This window comes from Vombatus ursinus, unplaced genomic scaffold (assembly GCF_900497805.2).
Source record: "Vombatus ursinus unplaced genomic scaffold, bare-nosed wombat genome assembly UNPS02014770.1, whole genome shotgun sequence".
Lineage (NCBI taxonomy): Eukaryota > Metazoa > Chordata > Mammalia > Diprotodontia > Vombatidae > Vombatus > Vombatus ursinus.
The window spans coordinates 22226756-22246528 of NW_020954548.1; the positions used below are offsets into that span (position 1 = coordinate 22226756).

The 19773-nt window shown below is 35.0% G+C and overlaps 1 protein-coding gene across 1 annotated transcript in view; it reads left to right on the forward strand.

Annotated features, from left to right (window-relative positions):
- Positions 1-19773, forward strand: part of PTPRD (protein tyrosine phosphatase, receptor type D) — a 462091-nt gene that overhangs the window by 257499 nt on the left and 184819 nt on the right. The window contains exons 8-13 of the mRNA XM_027863069.1: positions 5305-5438; positions 8488-8632; positions 12060-12365; positions 13280-13473; positions 15650-15676; positions 18119-18236. Of these exons, the coding sequence (XP_027718870.1) occupies positions 5305-5438; positions 8488-8632; positions 12060-12365; positions 13280-13473; positions 15650-15676; positions 18119-18236 (924 nt within the window). The remainder of the gene's footprint in view (positions 1-5304; positions 5439-8487; positions 8633-12059; positions 12366-13279; positions 13474-15649; positions 15677-18118; positions 18237-19773) is intronic.

Genomic DNA, 19773 nt, shown 5'->3' on the forward strand with positions numbered 1-19773 from the left:
TTACTTATTCAGCATGGGGAATATTCTGCATGTGAGGTTAGATATGCTGTTCAAAAAAAAAAGTTGACCTCCTATCAAGGGAGCCGGTCATAAATTAGAAAAAAAAAGGCATAGACGAGGCTGAAAGAATCTAGGATGAAATGAAATGAAATGAAATAATTAGCACAATTTACAATGGCTAGCGTAGAAGTAAATTTTCCCTTATGGAACTTTAAAACATACTCATAATGTAATAGTTTCTGTAACCACAATATTTGCCACAGAGTTCAGTTGAACCATGGTGAATACCACTTTGTATCATGATAGTGGTGTAAACCTGGAAAGCCTGTGTCCTCAGAATCCTTTGCTTTTGTGCAAGTATTATGATCATTAAGGAGGAAAATGTTTGAGAATTTAAAAATAAATCTTATTCATTTCACAGCTGTTTCTAGGATTTTCTTTTTTCTTTTTCTTTTTCTTTTTTTTAATATCAGTTACACATGCATTTGACTTGAATATGGCAAAATGACTCCTTGGGATGAGCCATCTTTAATTGAAGTTTCCCTTTCCAGGAAGTCTGAGTAGTTTTACCCTCTGGATGAAGATTAGACAGGGAATCATCTTTTAACTAAGAAACTAAATACTGAATTTAGAAAGAAAAATATTAGTATGGTACGCAGTGATCGTAGAGTGTGGAGTCACAGATAATAAGGAAGATTTGGTTTAAAGTGTCATTAAACTAAATTGTCTGGTGAAATGCTTTAAAAGCAAATAGCTGACTTTAGGGGAAACCCACCCGCATGTGAAAAACTTTAGTTAAAGCTATTATCAAGTAGTGGAGACATCACTATTTTCATTTTTAAAAGAATTATACACCTAACTCCATATGATCTAATGTACTGTTGAATTTTTATAAAAGTGGGGTATGGTGGTAGAATGAGGGCCTTAGGAAGGGCCCCAAAGAGTGAGAAAATTCAGTTCACTTCAACAAGAATTTCTTAAGTGCTTAATGTGTGTAAGTCACTGTGTGCTCTAGGAATACATGGGGGGGGCGCGGAAATAATTTTGTCAGGGCTTAAAAATAAGAAATTGAGACTGGCCAGTTATTTTATTGTCTAAGACAGATTAAGAGTGAAACAAAAACAGTATAAATAATTAAAAAGTAATTAGAATTCCAAGGTGTTTCCACTCAGCTATTTAATTTTCTATTAACATCAGGAGGGGAGTATTTACCAACCAAGTTTTATCTCGATAGCAACCTATTAATAAGATGTGCATGACACATTTACTGCCATGCTATATTTATATTTGGTGTGATAACAGCTTTTATTATATGTCATCAATTCAATTCAACAAAGATTTCTTAAGTACAAGGCAATATTTCAGCTGTGAGATGAAAAATGATGCAGTCTCTTTCCTCAAGAAACTTACAGTCTAATACAGGGAGCTGGGGGTAGGTGGGTAAGCAAGGCCTGGGGTGCTTTCAGTCAAATGACAAATACCTAATGAAATTTAATATGAAGTGCCATAGGGGCAAAATTAAGAGAACTAGGCAAAATGATTTAAGAAAGTTTGAGGAAGGAGATTTTATTTTCTTCCTTATAAAATGGAAGGTAAAATTACCCAGGAAAACAATTTAAGTGTGTGTTTATGGGTATGTCACAGGAGGGTTTATGCACAGAATGTGTGACTCTGTCACAACTGTGAGGTTCTCCAAATATAAGCCTTTTTGTGATACCTTGCTCTTTGCTCCTATGAACTTTTCTTTTTGGAACAAATTATATTCCATGTGCTTTCCTATTTCCTGGCTTGTTTATGTTTCCCTCTATTCTTCTTCCTTGATGTTTTATATCCTTTTATCTCCTTCTCTCTGGCTGAATGAATAAGTTAGGTCACCTACTGGGCAGATTCTTTCCAAAAATATAGATATCCTATTCAAAAAATACTTTCCTCAGGCATCAAATTAATGAGAACTTTAAGGCCTATAATACAAAAAAGAAAAAGATGGTATAGGAAATTGGAAATATGAATTAGGGATTTTTGTTTGCCTTAAGCTTAAGCACTTAAACAGTACATGCACAGTATATACCTTTGAAATAAATTGACTTAAACAATGAAAATAAAATGATGGCACATCAGGACTACTAGAAATTATTCTTTTCTTTTTTCTAAAGAAGAAACATTTTAGTATGTCTGTGAACTGTTCTTTTCATGGAAAAATGATCAAGATTAAATTGGAAGCTGCCCTTAGCACTTGATTTCTTTCTAATATTTTGCTAATGAAAAGCATCTGAATAATAATGTAGAGGATTCTGGCCTTCCTCAGTTTCCTCATCTGTAAAATGGATGAACTCCAAGGCACCATTCAGCTTTTAATTTATGATCTTTTGTCATTATAAGTCTTACTCTAAAAATTTTATCAAAAAGATGAGAATTATTTCATTATTGAGATTAGTACACCGGACTGTGTCTTATTTAATTTTATATTTTTACCAAAAACTTAGACTGCATTTGTTACTTTAGCGTTAAAGTTTTGTTTTTTTTTTTAATTGAAAAACTTAGAATATCCACAAATTATCCAGTTGGGCTTGAGGGAATTAGGAAAAGTGTCCAAACCAATTGAAAACATATTTAAATCTTTATGTAGTAGTGAAAATGTATAATTATTTGAGTCAGGAATTGACTTGATGAATAGGATAACTTATTCCTACACACAATTCAAACAAAATTTTTGAAGAGTTTTAGACTTGCTGTTTTCAACTGAAATATTATTTTATGGCTGACGTAGTATTCAAGGAGAAGATTAAATGAGAAGATTATTGTACAGGAGTCCTATTAAGCTATCAAAGACATCGCAATACAGTAGCAAGTGCATTGGAGTTGGATTCAGGCAAATAGGCCTTGAATCCTGCCTCTGGTTTTTTCAAGCTTTGCATTCATGACAAGACCCTTGACCTGTCTGAGTTTCAGTTTAATCATTTGCAAAAAGTGAATAGTAATACTTGAACTAACTCCCAATTTTCCAACATTTTGTGGAAAAAGTCCCTTGTGAACGTTTAAAAGTATGATATTCAATTTAATTTTAAAAATCTTTAGTAATTACCTAGTTCTACACTGGCAAGGTACTGGTGCCAGAAATAAACATTAGTAAATAAAAGTAGTCCCTACTTTCAAGGAGTTCCTGTATTACTAATGATAGCAGTGGTGATGGGGATACTGGGGAGGGTATGTACAGAGTAAATAGAAAATATAGACCGGATGATCTAAGTTCTGGCAGAGTTAGGGACCATGCTAATAAATGGTGGGGGTAAAGGATAGTTGGGGAAATGTGCAGGAAAGGTCTCTTGTAACAAGTAGAACTTGACTTAAGTCTGGACAGAAGCTAGGGATTCCAGGATACAGAGTAAGAAGGTTCTAATCATGGAGGACAACCTATGCAATGGCACGGAAATAGAAGACAGAATGTTAGCAAGCTGTAAATAGGTCAGTTTGGCTAGATAGAATAATGAGTGCATGAGGGAAGAGTCCTGTGATACAAGAAAGGTTGGAGTCAGGTTGTGAAAGGCTTTAAATACTAAGCAAAGAAGTTTGTATTTTTATCCTAGTGGCATTAGGAAGCCATTGGAGCTTTTGTGGAAAGGAGTTACATGGTCGGATCTGTGCTTCAGGAATATTAATTTTGTAATTCTCTTGATGATATGAAAGGTAAGAGTCTTAGGCCAGAGAAACCAATAAGGAAGCTATTACAGTTGTCCAGGCAAGACTTAGCAAGAGTCAGGGCTAGGGCTGGGATCTTCTGTATAGAGTGAAAGGGATGGATGTGAGAGATGCTATGGATGCAGAATTGAAAAGCCTGGGAAGTAATTACATAAGGAGGATGAGAAAAAGCAAAGACCTGAGGAGGACTCTGAGTTGACTGTAATGAACTGAGTCACTCAGTGTGAAACTGAGTAACTGAAAGTGTGATGATGTTTCCAACAGGTATAGGGAAGTTAGGAATAAGGTTAAAAGGGGCAGCTAGGTGGGGCAGTAGATAGAGCACCAGCCCTTGATTCAAGAGGACCTGAGTTCAAATCTGACCTCAGATGCATAACCCTTATTAGCTGTGTGACCCTAGGCAAGTCACTTAACCCCATTGCCTAGCCAAAAAAAGGAAAAAAAAATAAAGGAATAAGGGAAGATTTAAGGGGAATGTTTTGTACTTGTTAAGCATGAGATGCCTATAGGGACCATCAGGGTGCAGATGTACACTAGACATTTATTTTTGATGTGACTAGAGTTCAGGAAAGTAGGGTTAAAGTCATCTGTATGTATATATGAATCCAGAGGAATTGTCACCAGCATTCCTGTGATCTACTTAATTAAATATCAATTAAATTATTAATTAGTTGTGTTCACTGAAGGTCTATAATTTGTGAGGTAATCTATTTCTACTCCTCTTACATAATTAAATAGACAATAGCATTTAAAGTAATTCTAGTACATTTATATTTTAAGTATTTCAAAATTGCTTAGGAAATGGAAAAAAGAAAGGATGTAACTAAGTTCAGCTTATTTTATAATGGATTACTCTGTTCCCCCCAAATTATAATTTATTGTAAGGTCAGCATAGTTATCTTTAGGTGACTTAATAGATATTATTTTGATCATTGAAGAAAGGTGCAAAGCTTAGGACAGGATTTGGAAATATTTTCATATTTGCAGGTAATAGAAACAGAAGAAATGTCTTTAATATTAAGGTATAAACAGATGCTTCTAATTGTGCTTAAAGATGATAGCTCTCCTTTGCTCTTATATCTCTTTATCCCCCTTATATTGTAAACTCCTTGAGGGCAGCGATTATCTTTTGCCTCTTTTTATATCCCTAGTGCATAGCCCAGGGCCTGGTACTTAGTAAACTCTTAACAAATGTTAATTGATTGACTATATTTCTTAGTATCATTGCCTATGGCTAGAACCAATTGTAAATTCCTTAGAGGGAAGGACCAGTTTGTACTATTTTTACCTTCTTAGATATACCTGGAACAGTACTCTACACCCAGTGAGTAACTCATACCCTGTGATGGGTCTTGAATTCAGTTCTTACAATAGATTTAGAAGTGCTTGAGAAGGTTAAAGCTATATAGAAGTAGAAGATATTATCACTAACATACATTGGAGAGTGATGATAAATTCTAGCCCCAGGTCAACTTCTTCCCTAGCCCATCATCTTGGGGCTCATTTGAACCAGGTAGATTCTTAGTTCTCTTTTAGCTCTAAGTTTATGTAATTCACTAAGGATGATAGCAAGTTACTCCTTCCATTCCTCTCCTTCCCTTTTTTCAGTACCAGGCCAGCCACTAAACTTCAAAGCAGAACCTGAGTCTGAAACCAGCATTTTACTTTCTTGGACACCCCCACGCTCTGACACCATTGCTAGCTATGAGTTAGTTTACAATGATGGAGATCATGGAGAAGAGGTAAGTAATGGAGGACTTTTTTCATGAGTGTGTCCATGGACAAATACTTTGATATTTGATATGTTTTTACAGTGACCTATTGTGTCAGAGAACTATAGGGTAAAATTATCTGTCCATCATGGAGCCTCTAGAGCAGGAGTTCTTACCCTTGTTTTTATCATGGACTCCTCTGGACGTCTGATGAAACCCATGGACCCCTTCTCAGAATGATATTTTAAATGCCTAAAATAAAATACAAAGTATTAAAAAGGAAATCAATTATATTGAAATACAGTTATCAAAATATTAAGGAAAATAGTTCACAGATGCCAACTATGAAACCCAGCATCAGAGAATCCCTGGTAGGTATAACGAATCTTTCAGGCTCCTTTGCAAAGTCTGCTTATTACACCTGTGGGGGTTGCTTGCATTGTGATTTAGGAGAAAGAGACCTGGATATGGGATTAAAAGACATGATTGAAGTTCCAATAATGCCACATATTAGCTTGTGATCTTTGTCAAGTCATCTACTATTTGAAGACCTCAGTGTCCTTATCTGTAAAATTAAAATGTTGAACTACATGATCCCTAGGTTCCCTTCTGAGTTCTAGACCAGGGGTTCTAAATTTGTGTCTGTGAACTTTTAAAAAAGAATAATTTGTTAACTATATTTCAATATCATTATTTTCTTTTGTAATGCTGTGTATTGCATTTTCATTAATGAAATACTAATATATTATTTAAATTAATATTTAATTAATATGAATACAATATTCTGAGATAGGGTTCATAGGCTTCACCAGACTGCAAAAGGGGTCTGAGATACAAAAATGGTTATGAACCCCTGCTCTAGAACTCTAATATTCTTATTTATCTATTTCATTATTGCAATGACAGCAGAATTGCACATATAGTGGGTAGCTAATAAATACTTCCCAAGGTGCCTTGAATGAACTTTCATCTCTATCAGCAAAGAGAGTTACCTCAGAGTCTGAAGTTGCTTAATTCATGAAATCAGTATGTTTTACAAGAATGAAAAGCAAACTTCGGATGATGAAGATATTTGTTCTCAATCAGAGAATTATGTCCAAGACATTGACAAAAAAAAAGTGAAAATAGTAATTGATCTATAGGCCATACCATATAAAGAGAAACTGAATGATAACTGGACATGTTGCACCTGTAGAGGAGAAGATACAGGAGAAACAGGATACTGTTTGTTTTCTGATATTTGGAGAGTTTTCATATGGATAAAGGATTAGACATTTTCTGCTTCACCCTATATGGTTGTGTATGAGGTAGGCATGGAGGGTGGGAAGTCGCAGAGAGGGATTTATATGGGGAATTGCAGAAGGAGATTTTGGTTTAGTGCAAGGAAAACTTCCTAATAATTGACGTTTTGCAAAAATGCAATGGGCTACATCAGGAAGTAATGGATATCTCATCACTGGACATTTCCAAATAGAGACTGGATGACCAACGGTCAAGAAATGTTGTATAGAGTTTTCCTATTCAGGTCTAGCATGTACTAAATGACTTTTGAATTCCTTTCTAAATCTAAGATTCTGGAATTCTGTGAGCTAAGCAACAGATTAACAAGCAGTGCCACTTATCTGAGATATGAAAGTTCAAGTGAGTTTTCAAAGTTGTCTGGGGCACAGCATAGAAGGAAGAATGAATTGAATAAAAATAAGAACAAGAAATCAAAGAACAAGGAATTGTGACAGAAATTTAGAGGGTTTTGGAATTGTCAACAAAACTAGACATTGAATTTACCAATAAATAAGATTTGTGCTGAAGAAGGAGGAACAGAAGGAGAGGGAGAAGGAGAAGAATTTGTGATATGGAAAGAAGTTGATGAGACAAGTTAAGTAAGACCAGGTAAGACAAGATGATAAAAGATAAGAGATTAGTAAAACCAGATCAAGGGCTAATAAGGTGAAAAGATGCTAATGATCTGAGAAGAGTGAGTTGAAGACCATCAACAGCAATTTATTATAGATTTCTGGGAGAGCTATTGGCAAAAAAAAAAAAAAAATTACAAAGGACTTGTATTTCCAGGAAGTAAGAAAAGATCAAGAACTTTGAAGTGACATGAATAAAGTGTACACTGATTGTGTTTTTGCCATACCTAAATGAATTCTACTGGAGCTCCGAATGAGGGTTGCTCCCTCCTGGAAAAGAAGACTAAGGGACTCCGGGAACTATCCTTACTTTCCAGGTTATTAGGGACACTGGAATGTTCCTTTAAAAAAAAAAAAAAAACAGAAGAAAAGACCCTCACTGTGAAAACAGAGAGGAGAAGGAGAAAGCACCTGAAAGTCCCAGGATAATTCTGACCTGTGCCAGGGTGTTGGAAGTTAGAAGAATATAAGGCAAGGGAGAAAGGAAGCAGACAGAATTCTGTTTAAAGAGAATGCCATGATTAGAAAAAGTATGACATCAACAATAACCCAACTTGAAAAAAAAGTAAAAGGAATAAAGAAAAAAATTAATTCAACTCAACAATTATTGAGAACATATTCTTTGTAAAGGAAATATTTAATATTTCTTGGCTCAAAATAAAACACTTTCATGTATATATATAAATTCTTACAATGATATACTTAACTCTAGACTCTGACATATAATTTGTATACCATCCTAGCAGTCAATCACACAGTTTTCCAGGTATGGAAACACCCACAGCAGTTTTGAAGCGATTTTGTTTTCATAGACATGTCTTAGCTCCTATAGAGGTCATCTGTAGTCATTATACAGGCATCTGAAGACAGAACTGAGACCTGTGCCTTGCTTCCTAGGAGATGACACATTGTTATCTCCTATGGTTCAATTCATTTGAACAGACACTGATGCAATCTTTTCCTACCTATCTTGGTTATATAGGTCCTTGCCTTTCAAAGTTTTAGTATCATATTTCCAGTACCATATTCTCTGTCATATACTTTGAGATTTTTGATGAGATTTATCAGCCATGCTTTCAAATAGCCACTGCCCCAGGAAATGTACTAAAACATATTTATTTGAATCTTAATGAAGGCATCCAAGTTCTGTTATTGCTTACCCACAGCAACGGATTACCATTGAGCCTTCAACATCTTACCGGCTGCAAGGGCTGAAACCTAACAGTTTATACTATTTCCGTCTTGCTGCCCGATCTCCTCAAGGCCTGGGTGCCTCCACGGCTGAAATCTCAGCCAGAACCATGCAGTCAAGTAGGTGTCTCTCTTTGTTTCTTTTTGTCTTTGTGCCAAAGTGATTATCCTTAGAAAAGAAAACAACATGGTTAATGATAGTCTGTGGGTCAGGAAGGAGCTAATGAAATTAAATTAAAAGAACTATCTCTGTGGGTTTCTGAGCTTTTCTAAGTGATAATGCACCACATTTCTCTATTTCCTAAATGGAAAGACTTCCAATGAAGTCAGTGTAAAAGCCAAGTGTTTTAGGGAATGTGTTAGAGGAGGTCTAAGGGCCTTTTAACTTAAAGAATGGCTTTTAACTATCTGTAAAATCGTAACATTTAAAATGAGTGAGTGACATGAAGAGCAAACTTGTGGGTATAACAAGCTAAGGCTCCAACTTAAGAGAACATTTTTATAGTTATCAATTACACATGAAGTTTTAACTTTCTTAGTAAATATGTATTTCACATGTATGTGAAGGAATTCAATTCCACTTTGTGATTAGTTGTGCCTATGACACACGTATTAGAATTTGGAACATCATCATAAAGTCTGTAATTGAACCACTGAATATCATCAGTATTTGATCTAGATTCATAATTCCTTATTTGTTTCCTCAGGTGGAATTTGCTTTCATAGTTGTTTTTATGATAGTGTCTCATTTAGAACTGTTATTCCAAAATCTATCAATCCTTCTATCTAGTTTTACAAGTTGGTTCAATATAATCAGTGCAAATAACATTTTCTCAATAACAAAACAATTAAAATTAAAATTTCTTTCCTTTTAATTGCAAGAGGCTTCTGGGAAAGTCAACGTAACTGAAACATATTGGTGTCATCTCATATAGTTGTTTATACATTATCACCTAAGCAGCATATATTTATGACAAATAGGCTTTTCTCTAAATTTTGTAAAGTGAATGCTGCTGACCTAATTCAAGGAGCGTCTAAGTAAAAATAGGATTTATATCATTGTAAAAGGTGGGTTTCTGCCTAAGCAAGTCTTCCCCACCATTTTCCATGCTTACTAGAAACATATGAGGTCTTCTGAATGGAATCACTTGTATTTTCCGCTCAAATCATTATCATATGAACAGTCTCGGAATAATGTTGATTAACCCATTGAATATTATTCTGTTAAAACTATTTGCTCTTATTTAAAACAAAAAATGAAAATAAAAGCTACTGCGGTGTCTGTGCCTTAAATTTCAATCACACTAATAAATACAGTAGAAGATAGTTTTTTTTTAAATCATGTATTTAATTAAAGTAAGCGCTACATGCCCCAATATGACAGCTTTTCATAGTTGGAATGTCTTATTTTACAAAGTGAGGCATAATGAATGTTTTTTTAAGAAACATCAAAGATGTTTCCCATCTTTCCTATGTTTGAAATGCTGCTGAAAATTTACTCATAAAAAAAAACATAGGAAGTCCTGAAGTGATCATACAATATGAAAAGTGTGTTAAGTTTTTTTTTAAAGAATTAGAAACCAGGGGCAGCTAGGTGGCACAGTGGATAGAGCACCGGACCTGGAGTCAGGAGGACCTGAGTTCAAATCCAGAGTCAGACACATAACACTCACTAGCTGTGTGACTCAGGGCAAGTCACTTAACCCCACTTGCCTCACCAAAAAAAAAAAATAAATAAAATTAATAATAATAATAATAACAATAATTAGAAACAAATCCTGACTTAACTACACAACTTAATTAGAGCCACATAGAAATTTAAAATTCACTAAAAAGATAATTTTAGAGAATCTACAGACTTTATTCTAAAATTTCCAGACTGAACTATATTAACTGTACATGGAATACCTCTCTTTGAGAACATGTACAAACTCTTCTTAAGTTTCTGGGCTAAAAAGAAAAAAAAATGATGAAGGATGAGATCTGTGTACTTTTGTTTGTACTTTATAGGAAATGTCATATTAACAGCTATCCCACAAGAATTAGGACCATGAATGCATACTAAAGACCCAGAGAGTCAATCCAGGGAAATCAGAGGCCTACACATTGACATGGTTAAAAACCACCTGAAAGTCAAATGGCAACATCCTTTATTCCCCATTTATTTCCTTTATAACTAGTGGAATCGACTGGTTCTTTGCCCTTAGGGCAGGAATGCCACCTCTTACAACCTCTTCCTCAAGGATCTTAGAAAGGACATGCTTTCTTAAGAAAATGGCAGTTCTCCAAGTGATGTTATGATTTGACCTTTCTTTTTTTAAGTAGAGATGTTCTTTTTGAGTTTATTTGATGAAGCATATTTAGGAGTATGCTAATAGGTTTGTTTCTCATTGGGCGATGAACAGATATATAATTTGATTTCCCACTCCTCCCAAATCCCTATATCATATTTTTAGTAATTGTTACTTCTTTGCTATATATAGAAAAATTTATAGATGAGTCATGTTTTTTTCAGGAGGTTTACTTTTTTAAAAAATCATTTTAATTGTTGTTTTATTGAAATGTTGTAAGACACGTTAGGTTGGTTATAAATGATTTTTACCAAAATTTGCTGGTGGGATCTTCTTCACTAGCAAAGATGTCTCAAGAGGAGTTAAAAAAATAAATATACATATATATAAAACTGAAAGCTGACATAGGGGTAAGTACAAGTTACAGTCAGAATCATGAAGCCTGTCGTTTCCTGGGGTAGGTAAACCTTTGACTAAGCCTTTTCATCTTCTATTGATTCTGCATGCTTATTGTACACTGGCTACAATCAATGTTTGAATAAAAAATTTCATTTAAACATTATTTGTAGTTGATTCGATTCAGGCAGATTCAGTTGTTCAGAGAGCTCAGAAGTGGCCCTTTTTGGGTTTGTTTGAGCTTTTTTGTTTTCTTTTTCTTTTCTAAAGAGGATTGACAGAAAGAAGTTATTTAGCAGTTATTGCAAGTTTCTTCAGTGAATTACAAAAAGGAAAAAAAAATAGAAAAAGAAAGAGAGCAAAGAAAAACAGTTTCCAAATTATATAAGTATAAAGCATAATTTTGGACTAAAAAGTCCAAAGCATAATAAGGCTTCAAAACAATCTAACTTGCACTAATTGCAGCCATTTTAAGGAAAGATAGTCAACTTGAAGTTGGGAGGGGGGAAAGTTGAGGATATTTTTAGAAGAAGAATTTAAATCACAGGTAGGTAATTCTATTTTAGGCTTTGTTATTGTGAGGTTCCATTCCCATATATTTCCCCCTCATCCATTTAAAAAATATTTCAGTTGATTTATTCATTTTCAGTTTGTTCATGTTAATAAGCCAAGGTGCCTATGTTTTGTCTAAAATTTTCTTTTTTTTTTTAAGTTTATGAGCTTTGTTTTCATTTGTTTACCCTTGTGTTTTGGCTATTTGTTTATTTCTGTTTTACTTTTTTCTTTTGTTTATTATTTCCCCCCCAACCACTCCTATCCTTTCACTCAAATGCTCCTTTTAATTCACTACCAAAAATAAGAGCCATCAGCTCCTCCTCAAGACATTAGTTGCACCAGCCCCAGCTCCACTAGCATTTTGGTAAGTTGGCAACCTCCACCAGTGGAAAAACAGAATGGCATTATCACTGAATACTCCATCAAGTATACAGCAATGGACGGGGAAGATGACAAACCTCATGAGATTGTGGGAATACCTTCAGAAACTACCCAGTACCTTTTGGAACAGTTGGAAAAGTGGACTGAATACCGGATCTCTGTGACAGCCCACACTGATGTTGGACCTGGCCCTGAGAGCTTATCTGTATTGATTCGGACCGATGAAGATGGTATGTTGCCTTCGCTACATCAATTGCACTTTCCTGACATGCACTCAGTCTGCTGTCTTTGTATAGGCTAACAATATATTCCCTTTTTTTTTATCCTGCTCATCTTTTTTTAACAACATCGCTATTACTACAGTGTTTTTGCCCAAGACACGTCTTTTGCTACAGCTCGGTCATCTTTTATTTCAAAACACCAAGTAATTTTGCTTCTCCCCAAAGAGAACAATTTGCCACTACTTCTTGCAATCTAGCCCTTTTCTTTGTCTTTCTTTTCCAAATCTTCTTCATTTTTCTTGACTTTTTTTTTATTTTTCTGAAATCACTTCTGTCTTGGCTCTAACTTTTCAAATATATCTTTTTACCTTCTTGTTGCTGGATGCCATGTGTGTTCATATATAAAAATAAAATATATTTTGGCTTGCATCTTTTAGAGACAGTGATGCTCCGCATTTTTTTGGTATGTTCTCTATGGAATGCCTTCAGTATGAGAAAAAAAATAAAAGAAGATGGGCCATATAAGCAAGCATCTTTTTTGTTCCACTATGAAACAGAAACCTTTAGAACTATCCCACAACAACAAACAACCAGTTTTTATTATTATTTCAATATAATATCTCTTTGTACTTTAATGCTTTGAATTTCAAAGCATCCTCCTTGGCTTTTGTACATTTTTACATGTTTTTCTATTTCTCTGATACTCTTTTTTCTTCCATTTTTTTTGCATCAGTCATGTTTTTTGATCTTTTCTCTGAAAGGTAGAGCAGATTGGTTGAGCATTTTCATTGTTTGAAACCATTTATATTCCTCAAAGAAAACTTAGTGGGTCTGCCCATTTTTTTTTTCCTAAGTAAAGAAAGAGCTCTGACTGGGTGGGACAAGTGCCTATAATTCTCTTTTATCCAATGATGTTGTTCCAGTTCCTAGTGGTCCTCCTCGCAAAGTCGAGGTAGAGGCTGTCAACTCAACATCTGTTAAAGTGTCATGGCGCTCACCTGTGCCCAATAAACAGCATGGCCAGATACGAGGATACCAAGTGCATTATGTGAGGATGGAAAATGGTGAGCCCAAGGGTCAACCCATGCTGAAGGATGTCATGCTGGCTGACGCACAGGTAATCCTCTAATATTAAAGATGTTTTTCTTCATTGATCTGTAGATGCAATCAGTAATTGACCATCACATCCCAGAAACCGAAATAGACATCTTCTAAATACTATTTGCTTTATAATTTTATACAATTTTCTAACCACTTATATCACTAGGAATATTTAAATTATTATTAAATTATTAAATATTTAAATCAACAGAAATTAATCTTAGGTTTTTACATTATAGTGCTTATTTCTGATAAAATGTTTACTGATATTTTCTTAAGAAATAGTAAAAGATCTGAATTTGAATTTGAGCTGTGCCATATACTATCTATGTGACTTTGGGCAAATCACCTTCACCTCTCTGGCCCTGCATTTCCTCATCTGTAAATTGAGAGGATTGGATTATATGCCTTTTAAGGTACTTTATAGCTCTAAATATAACTAATTGCATGAAGCCATTACATTGAGCTTGTTTTTTTGGTTTTTTTGTTTTTTTGTAACTTTATCTTGGTTTCTAGTTCTGATTTTTAAAAAATATTACTGAGTTACAAATTTCGTCAAATCTAAGGGAAAATAATAAGTAGGGGTTTTAAAGGTGTGGTGCACATTACATGAAAGATTCATGAAGAAGTTCACCATAAACCTAAGTGTATCTGAAATGACCTGACTTGCAAAACTGTAGCTTCTTCCATTGAAGGAAAGGTCACTCTTCTTTACTGAATAGTATAAGGAATAGACTCAAGCTTAAATTCATGATAGTGATGAACATAAAAACAAGTCATTGAATTTTCTCTGAAGAGATGAAGAGTTTCCTGTGAGTCAAGCCATATTCTCCCATTGAGAAATAGAATCTTTGTAAGTCATTGGGCTATTTGGAAAGCTTTATTAATCCTTGGAGGTCAATAGAGGACCATCTCGTAAGTAAAAATGACATTGCAATAAATACTCCTGTGGTCCATAAAAGTGAATGCATACTGAGGTTTTAATATACTAAATGACTCCCCAAAGTGAACAATATACTCCTACTGAGTAAGATGTCTATTAGAAGTTGGTTCAGTATCTCACTTGTTTGCTTAAAATCCAAATATGAATGTGGTATCCCAACATAAGAGTTGATTGTTATGCATTCAGTTTTTATCAACACAGTACATTGTTTCCTGCCCATTCTTTGAAAGGTCCACTTCTTTGTTATATATAAACATCTATTGTGTGCTTTTGGGAAAACAGAATATCCTCACAGTATAAACCAGGGCTATGTCCCTCATGAACTAAGAATGATTTTTTACAATTTTTAAATATTACAAAACTTTGTTTTAAAATATAAAAACAATTCTTAGATCCCAGGCTATGTAGGTCATGGACTGATTTTGACCCAAGGGCCAGAGTTTGCTGACCTCTGTAATAAATAATAAACCAACTAAAACCATCATTCATTTTTAAGGGGAAAGGTGATTGTTAAAGAACAGTTATGAAAAAGAGCAAAATGTGCATATGATTTGTTCCCTTTGCCTCATGCATGAATGCATATTTAGATTAGTTTTGCTCTAGAATGTGGGAGCCACAGATTAGTTGCACTAAGTACTTAATGCATTCAGTTGATTTCTCCTCCCTCTTCGGAGTGCCTTCCCAGATTTTGCTATCAATTGTAGATTTTCCTTTTGACTCATTCTGGTCTCCTACCTTAGATTTTCCTTGACTATGTATTGAAACTTCATTAGTGATCCTAACCATTCTTTGAGACTGTTAGATCTAATGAAACACATTAATTTAAATAGATGATGTGAAGTAATTTGTGTAGGCTATAACTAAACTCAAACTAAATGTCACATCATAATGCACAGCTAGAAAAATTAGCCTTTCATTATGCCTCATTGGTTTATTACAATGTAGTATATATGAGAAAATATTACCTACCTACAGTAATAACAGTACTGTAATCCACCTGTCATCTCCAAAGGAGGGGAAAAAAGGTATCATTTTTGCTCCACTTTTGAAAATAAAGATGTATTTGAACATACCTCTTATTAAAATATTAAACTATATATGTATCTATGTAATATTTATGTATATAGGTGTATATAAATGTACACATCATATATATGTATATACAGGGCAAATTTGCCTCATTGAGGCTACAATTTTCTCTTCATTTTGTTTTTGTTTTGTTTTTCCAATCTTCTTTACTCTCAATCAGTGGGAATTTGATGATACTACTGAACATGTGAGTAACTGTCAACTGGCTTGATGAAAACAGACTGTGTATATGTTTGTGTGGATTTTTATAGCCTCCCTATCATTTCTTTATAAAATATTTTTATTGTTTGCACAGATGCATGTACTAACAGATTATTGAAGTTGTCCTCACTTTGTGGCACTCTTTTTTTTTTTTTAATTTGGCTTTTACTATGTGAATCTGGCATGGTGCTGAGAATTGCAAAAGGAATGTTATGGACTTCTATAGGCATTTGTTTTGATGGCTGCTACTAACTTCGCCTTGCAATCTAATCAGAGAAGTTGTGCTTTTAATGGAGGCGTTGAAGAGTGGAGAAAATCAGTGTTTATAATTGCCTCTTTATGACCTATTGTGTTCAGTTCATAGCATACACACTCTATGTACTTGTTTAGGAAAAGTATGAGTTCACTATTATCTATACTGTCAGTTCTCTATTTCGCCAATGCAGATTATAGGTGAAGGAATCAAGTTACCATCATTGATCAAGCAAAACTATTTTAAAACCAATCAATAAAATGTTTCATTTGTCATGAGCAAGGCTATGTACTATTATCTATGTAGTGTGCCAAAAAAAAAAAATTACAAAGCCCAAGTCCATTAGGGTCTTACATTCCAGTTGACTATAAAATACATAAACACATACAAAGTTAAAACAGCACAGAACTTAATAATTATATAAGTAACTAGCATAAAGAGCTATCATAAGATATTTCATGTTTATTTAGTAAATAATTGGTGCTATGAGTTTAAAGAAAATGGGCTCAAGTATACTGGGACGAATTTATAGTTGAGTAGAACTTCATAGGGGACTGAAAATTTGCAATATGAGAGAGAAAAAGAGATGTGATGAGTATGAGAAAAGTCTTACAGTAGGAATTACAAAGTAAGATCAGCACACAGTGGAAAGATCAGCTTGATTCAACTTTTGAATTCATGCTAGAAAGTTGTCAAAAAGGTCCTGGTGACGGTATTGTAGTATACCTTGCTTTTCAGAGTAAAAAAAAAATTATATATATATCCAGTGAGGTGTCAATGAGGATTGTTGAAAAAATATTGAAATTTTAGAAAACAGTGTTTTAAGAAGATTGGTCTGGTAATAACATGTGGGTTAGATTAAGGTAAGATTAGACAAGGGTAGGAATTGAAATTCTGTAGCTAGGGAGACCAGTTTTATTGAGTACAATCCATGTATATGTTGATGAGTGTTTTAACCAAAACTGTGGGAGTAAGAATTGAAAGGAAGGAACAAGAGAGACAAAGTGAAGGAAGGCTGGATAGGATTTGGCAATTGATTAGATATTTAGCAGTGGGGAGAAAGAGAGAGCAATCTGAGAAGACTCTCATTTTCTATGTTTGAGTACACAAAAAATGTCAGTACTGCAATAGAGAAGTAGGGAACTGGAAGAACCAGTTTAGGTGAGAAGATGAGTTGTTTTAGGTCAGTTGAGTTGGAGATGATAGCAGAATGTCTGACTACAAATACTCATCCAGCAGTTGGAGATGTACAATAGAAATTTAATAGAAGTTGTGGTTTGACAGCTATATACAAGATAATTGATCATTAAAACTATGTGATTGAAAGGCCATTAGGGAAGAGGATACTCAGAGAGATGAGCAGCCAACTGAGAACTCAATCTTGGTGAATGCCTGTATTTACAATGTGGGAAAAGGAAGTAAAGCAAAGAGGAGAAAACGTAGATTAAAGGAAGGGGAGCTACTCTAAGGTCACAGTATCCAAAAGGTCACCAATATGGATGCAGTGAATTACATTAAGAAGAAACCTAGTGGAGTAGTAAAACATGGACCAGGTGATATAGTCATTGTATAAAGTACATTCTACAAAGACTTCCTTAGACAGTGGATACTATGTTATTGGCATTCCAATGGGATGTCATGGAGCTTGTAGTCTAGAACAGTGACCCCAGGGTCACAACCCACAGTTTAAGAAGTGCTGAAGGGGTCGTGAGTGGAAAGTTTAAGAAGCCCTGTTCTAGAAGATAAACTGGTAGGATCATGAACAATAGCAAAGTGTTGACATGGTGCTAAAACCTATTGGTTTTGTATTCATGTGATAACCTCCTTCAATCCAATCTGCAGCATACATTTATTGAAAGCTGCTGACTTCTGTTCTTGTCCTTATAACTGCAGCACCTAGCACAATATCTTTTTCACATGGTAGATGCTTAATAAATGTTTGTTGAATTGAATTGTGTCTTAATCACATGGAAAGCCACCTTGCAACAAGCACAGATGAAAACCAAACTCATAACAGTAATTTGTAAGGGGATCTCCAGGCACTCTTTATCCTATGCTTTCCCTACCTGCAGATGATTGATTCTAAAGCATGTGCTGCATAATCGAATGGTTCTAGTATCCCTCAGTGGGCATGTGGGTGCTGATTGAGTCTCTGGTTCTCTTATGTCATTTCAGGACATGATCATTTCTGGACTGCAACCAGAAACTGCCTACTCCCTTACAGTGACAGCCTATACAACCAAAGGGGATGGAGCTAGAAGTAAGCCCAAATTGGTGTCTACCACTGGTGCAGGTAATGCTTTCCTCTAAATTCACATGCCCTGAAACATACTGGAAACTGTCTCTCGACATGATCTTCCGGGTCATGGTCAGCTTTGGATAACCAATATTCACTAGGACAAGGGGAGTAGTATGCAGAATTCAAATTTATTGTAGCTTTAGAGCTGAAAGGGAGCTCAGAGGCCATCTATACCAACCCCTTCATGTTACAGGTGAGGAACTGAGGCCAAGGGAGGGCAAATTACTTGCTTAGTATCACACAAGTAGTGAGTATCTGAGGTGAGATTTGAACTCAATTCTTCCTGACTCCAATTCCAACATTTTTCCACTGTGCCATGCTGCCCCATGTTTCATATTGTAATAATCCTTCTGGCAAAGCTATTCTAATAATTTAGCTCTCCCACAACCCACAACAATCCTTTAAATGGATCTGTTGACCTGAAGCTTGACTCACTTAAGTTTTATCTTTTACCACCTCCCCCCAAAATCCCCTGGCTATTACTTAGTGGTAATAGTAAGAGGCCTAGGATTACCCAACAAATAAGCAGCAGAAAGGAGAATTAAAAACAAGATGCCTGGGGCAGGTGTCTTGGTACCCACTCTAGGTCAGGTAAGGTACTCACTATAGATAGGTATAGAGCTCCCCTGTGCATAGAAGCATTTGCATGTTCTGTATAGAGTTCTCACATCATGAACAAAGATAAAGCATAAGCCAATGTAGCAGACAAATCAAAATTATCCAGTCGATCCCAAACAGAATGACAGTCCAGGTTGCAAAAAAAAAATGCACTCTGGGTGCCTTAAGATACCAATCCATGTCATACACTTAACATATGACTTTAGATAAAGGAAAATTTAATTTTAAATACAACCTTTTTGGGACTTACTGTAGGTAAAGATAAAAAGAAAGGAAAAACTATGGTAGACCTGTCAGACTACAAGTCTATAACCTAAGGGTTGTATAGGTCTTAGAAAGCTGCTTCAATTTTATTTTTCCCCAGGGAAATGCATAATGGTATCTCCTTCCCTTTCTGCCTAGATCTAGTGCTTTGCACACAGTAAGTGCTGAATAAATGCTTGTTGGCTTACTGAATAAGGAGCTAGGCAGTAGCTGAGAATAGATGACGCAGGTCTGACCCCCTGCAATGGAATCCACAAATGCAAAAGTTAACAACCATAGTTCCAGCATAAATACTCATTTCCCTGAGTTTATAACCTAATCCTAATAATTCACTTAAGACTGAACCTTGGTACAAAGGAACAGTTATGCTCTGGCGTATCAATAAGATGTGGTTCGTGTAAGTCAGGCAAAGCTAAAGGATTTACACATTGACAACACATATTAGAGAAATAGCCTGGGTGATTTTCTTGCATCATCTAGTTTCAGTGTCACTCCTTCAATGTTTCAGTATTCATTCATTATATAGCAATTTATTTAGGGCTTTGGAACATCTTTAATGGGGAGAAATTCATTCAGAATTTCAGAAGAGAAATGTTTCCAGCTTTTAATCTACAGTGGCTCAAGTGTGAAGACAGAGAGAGCTTTCAAT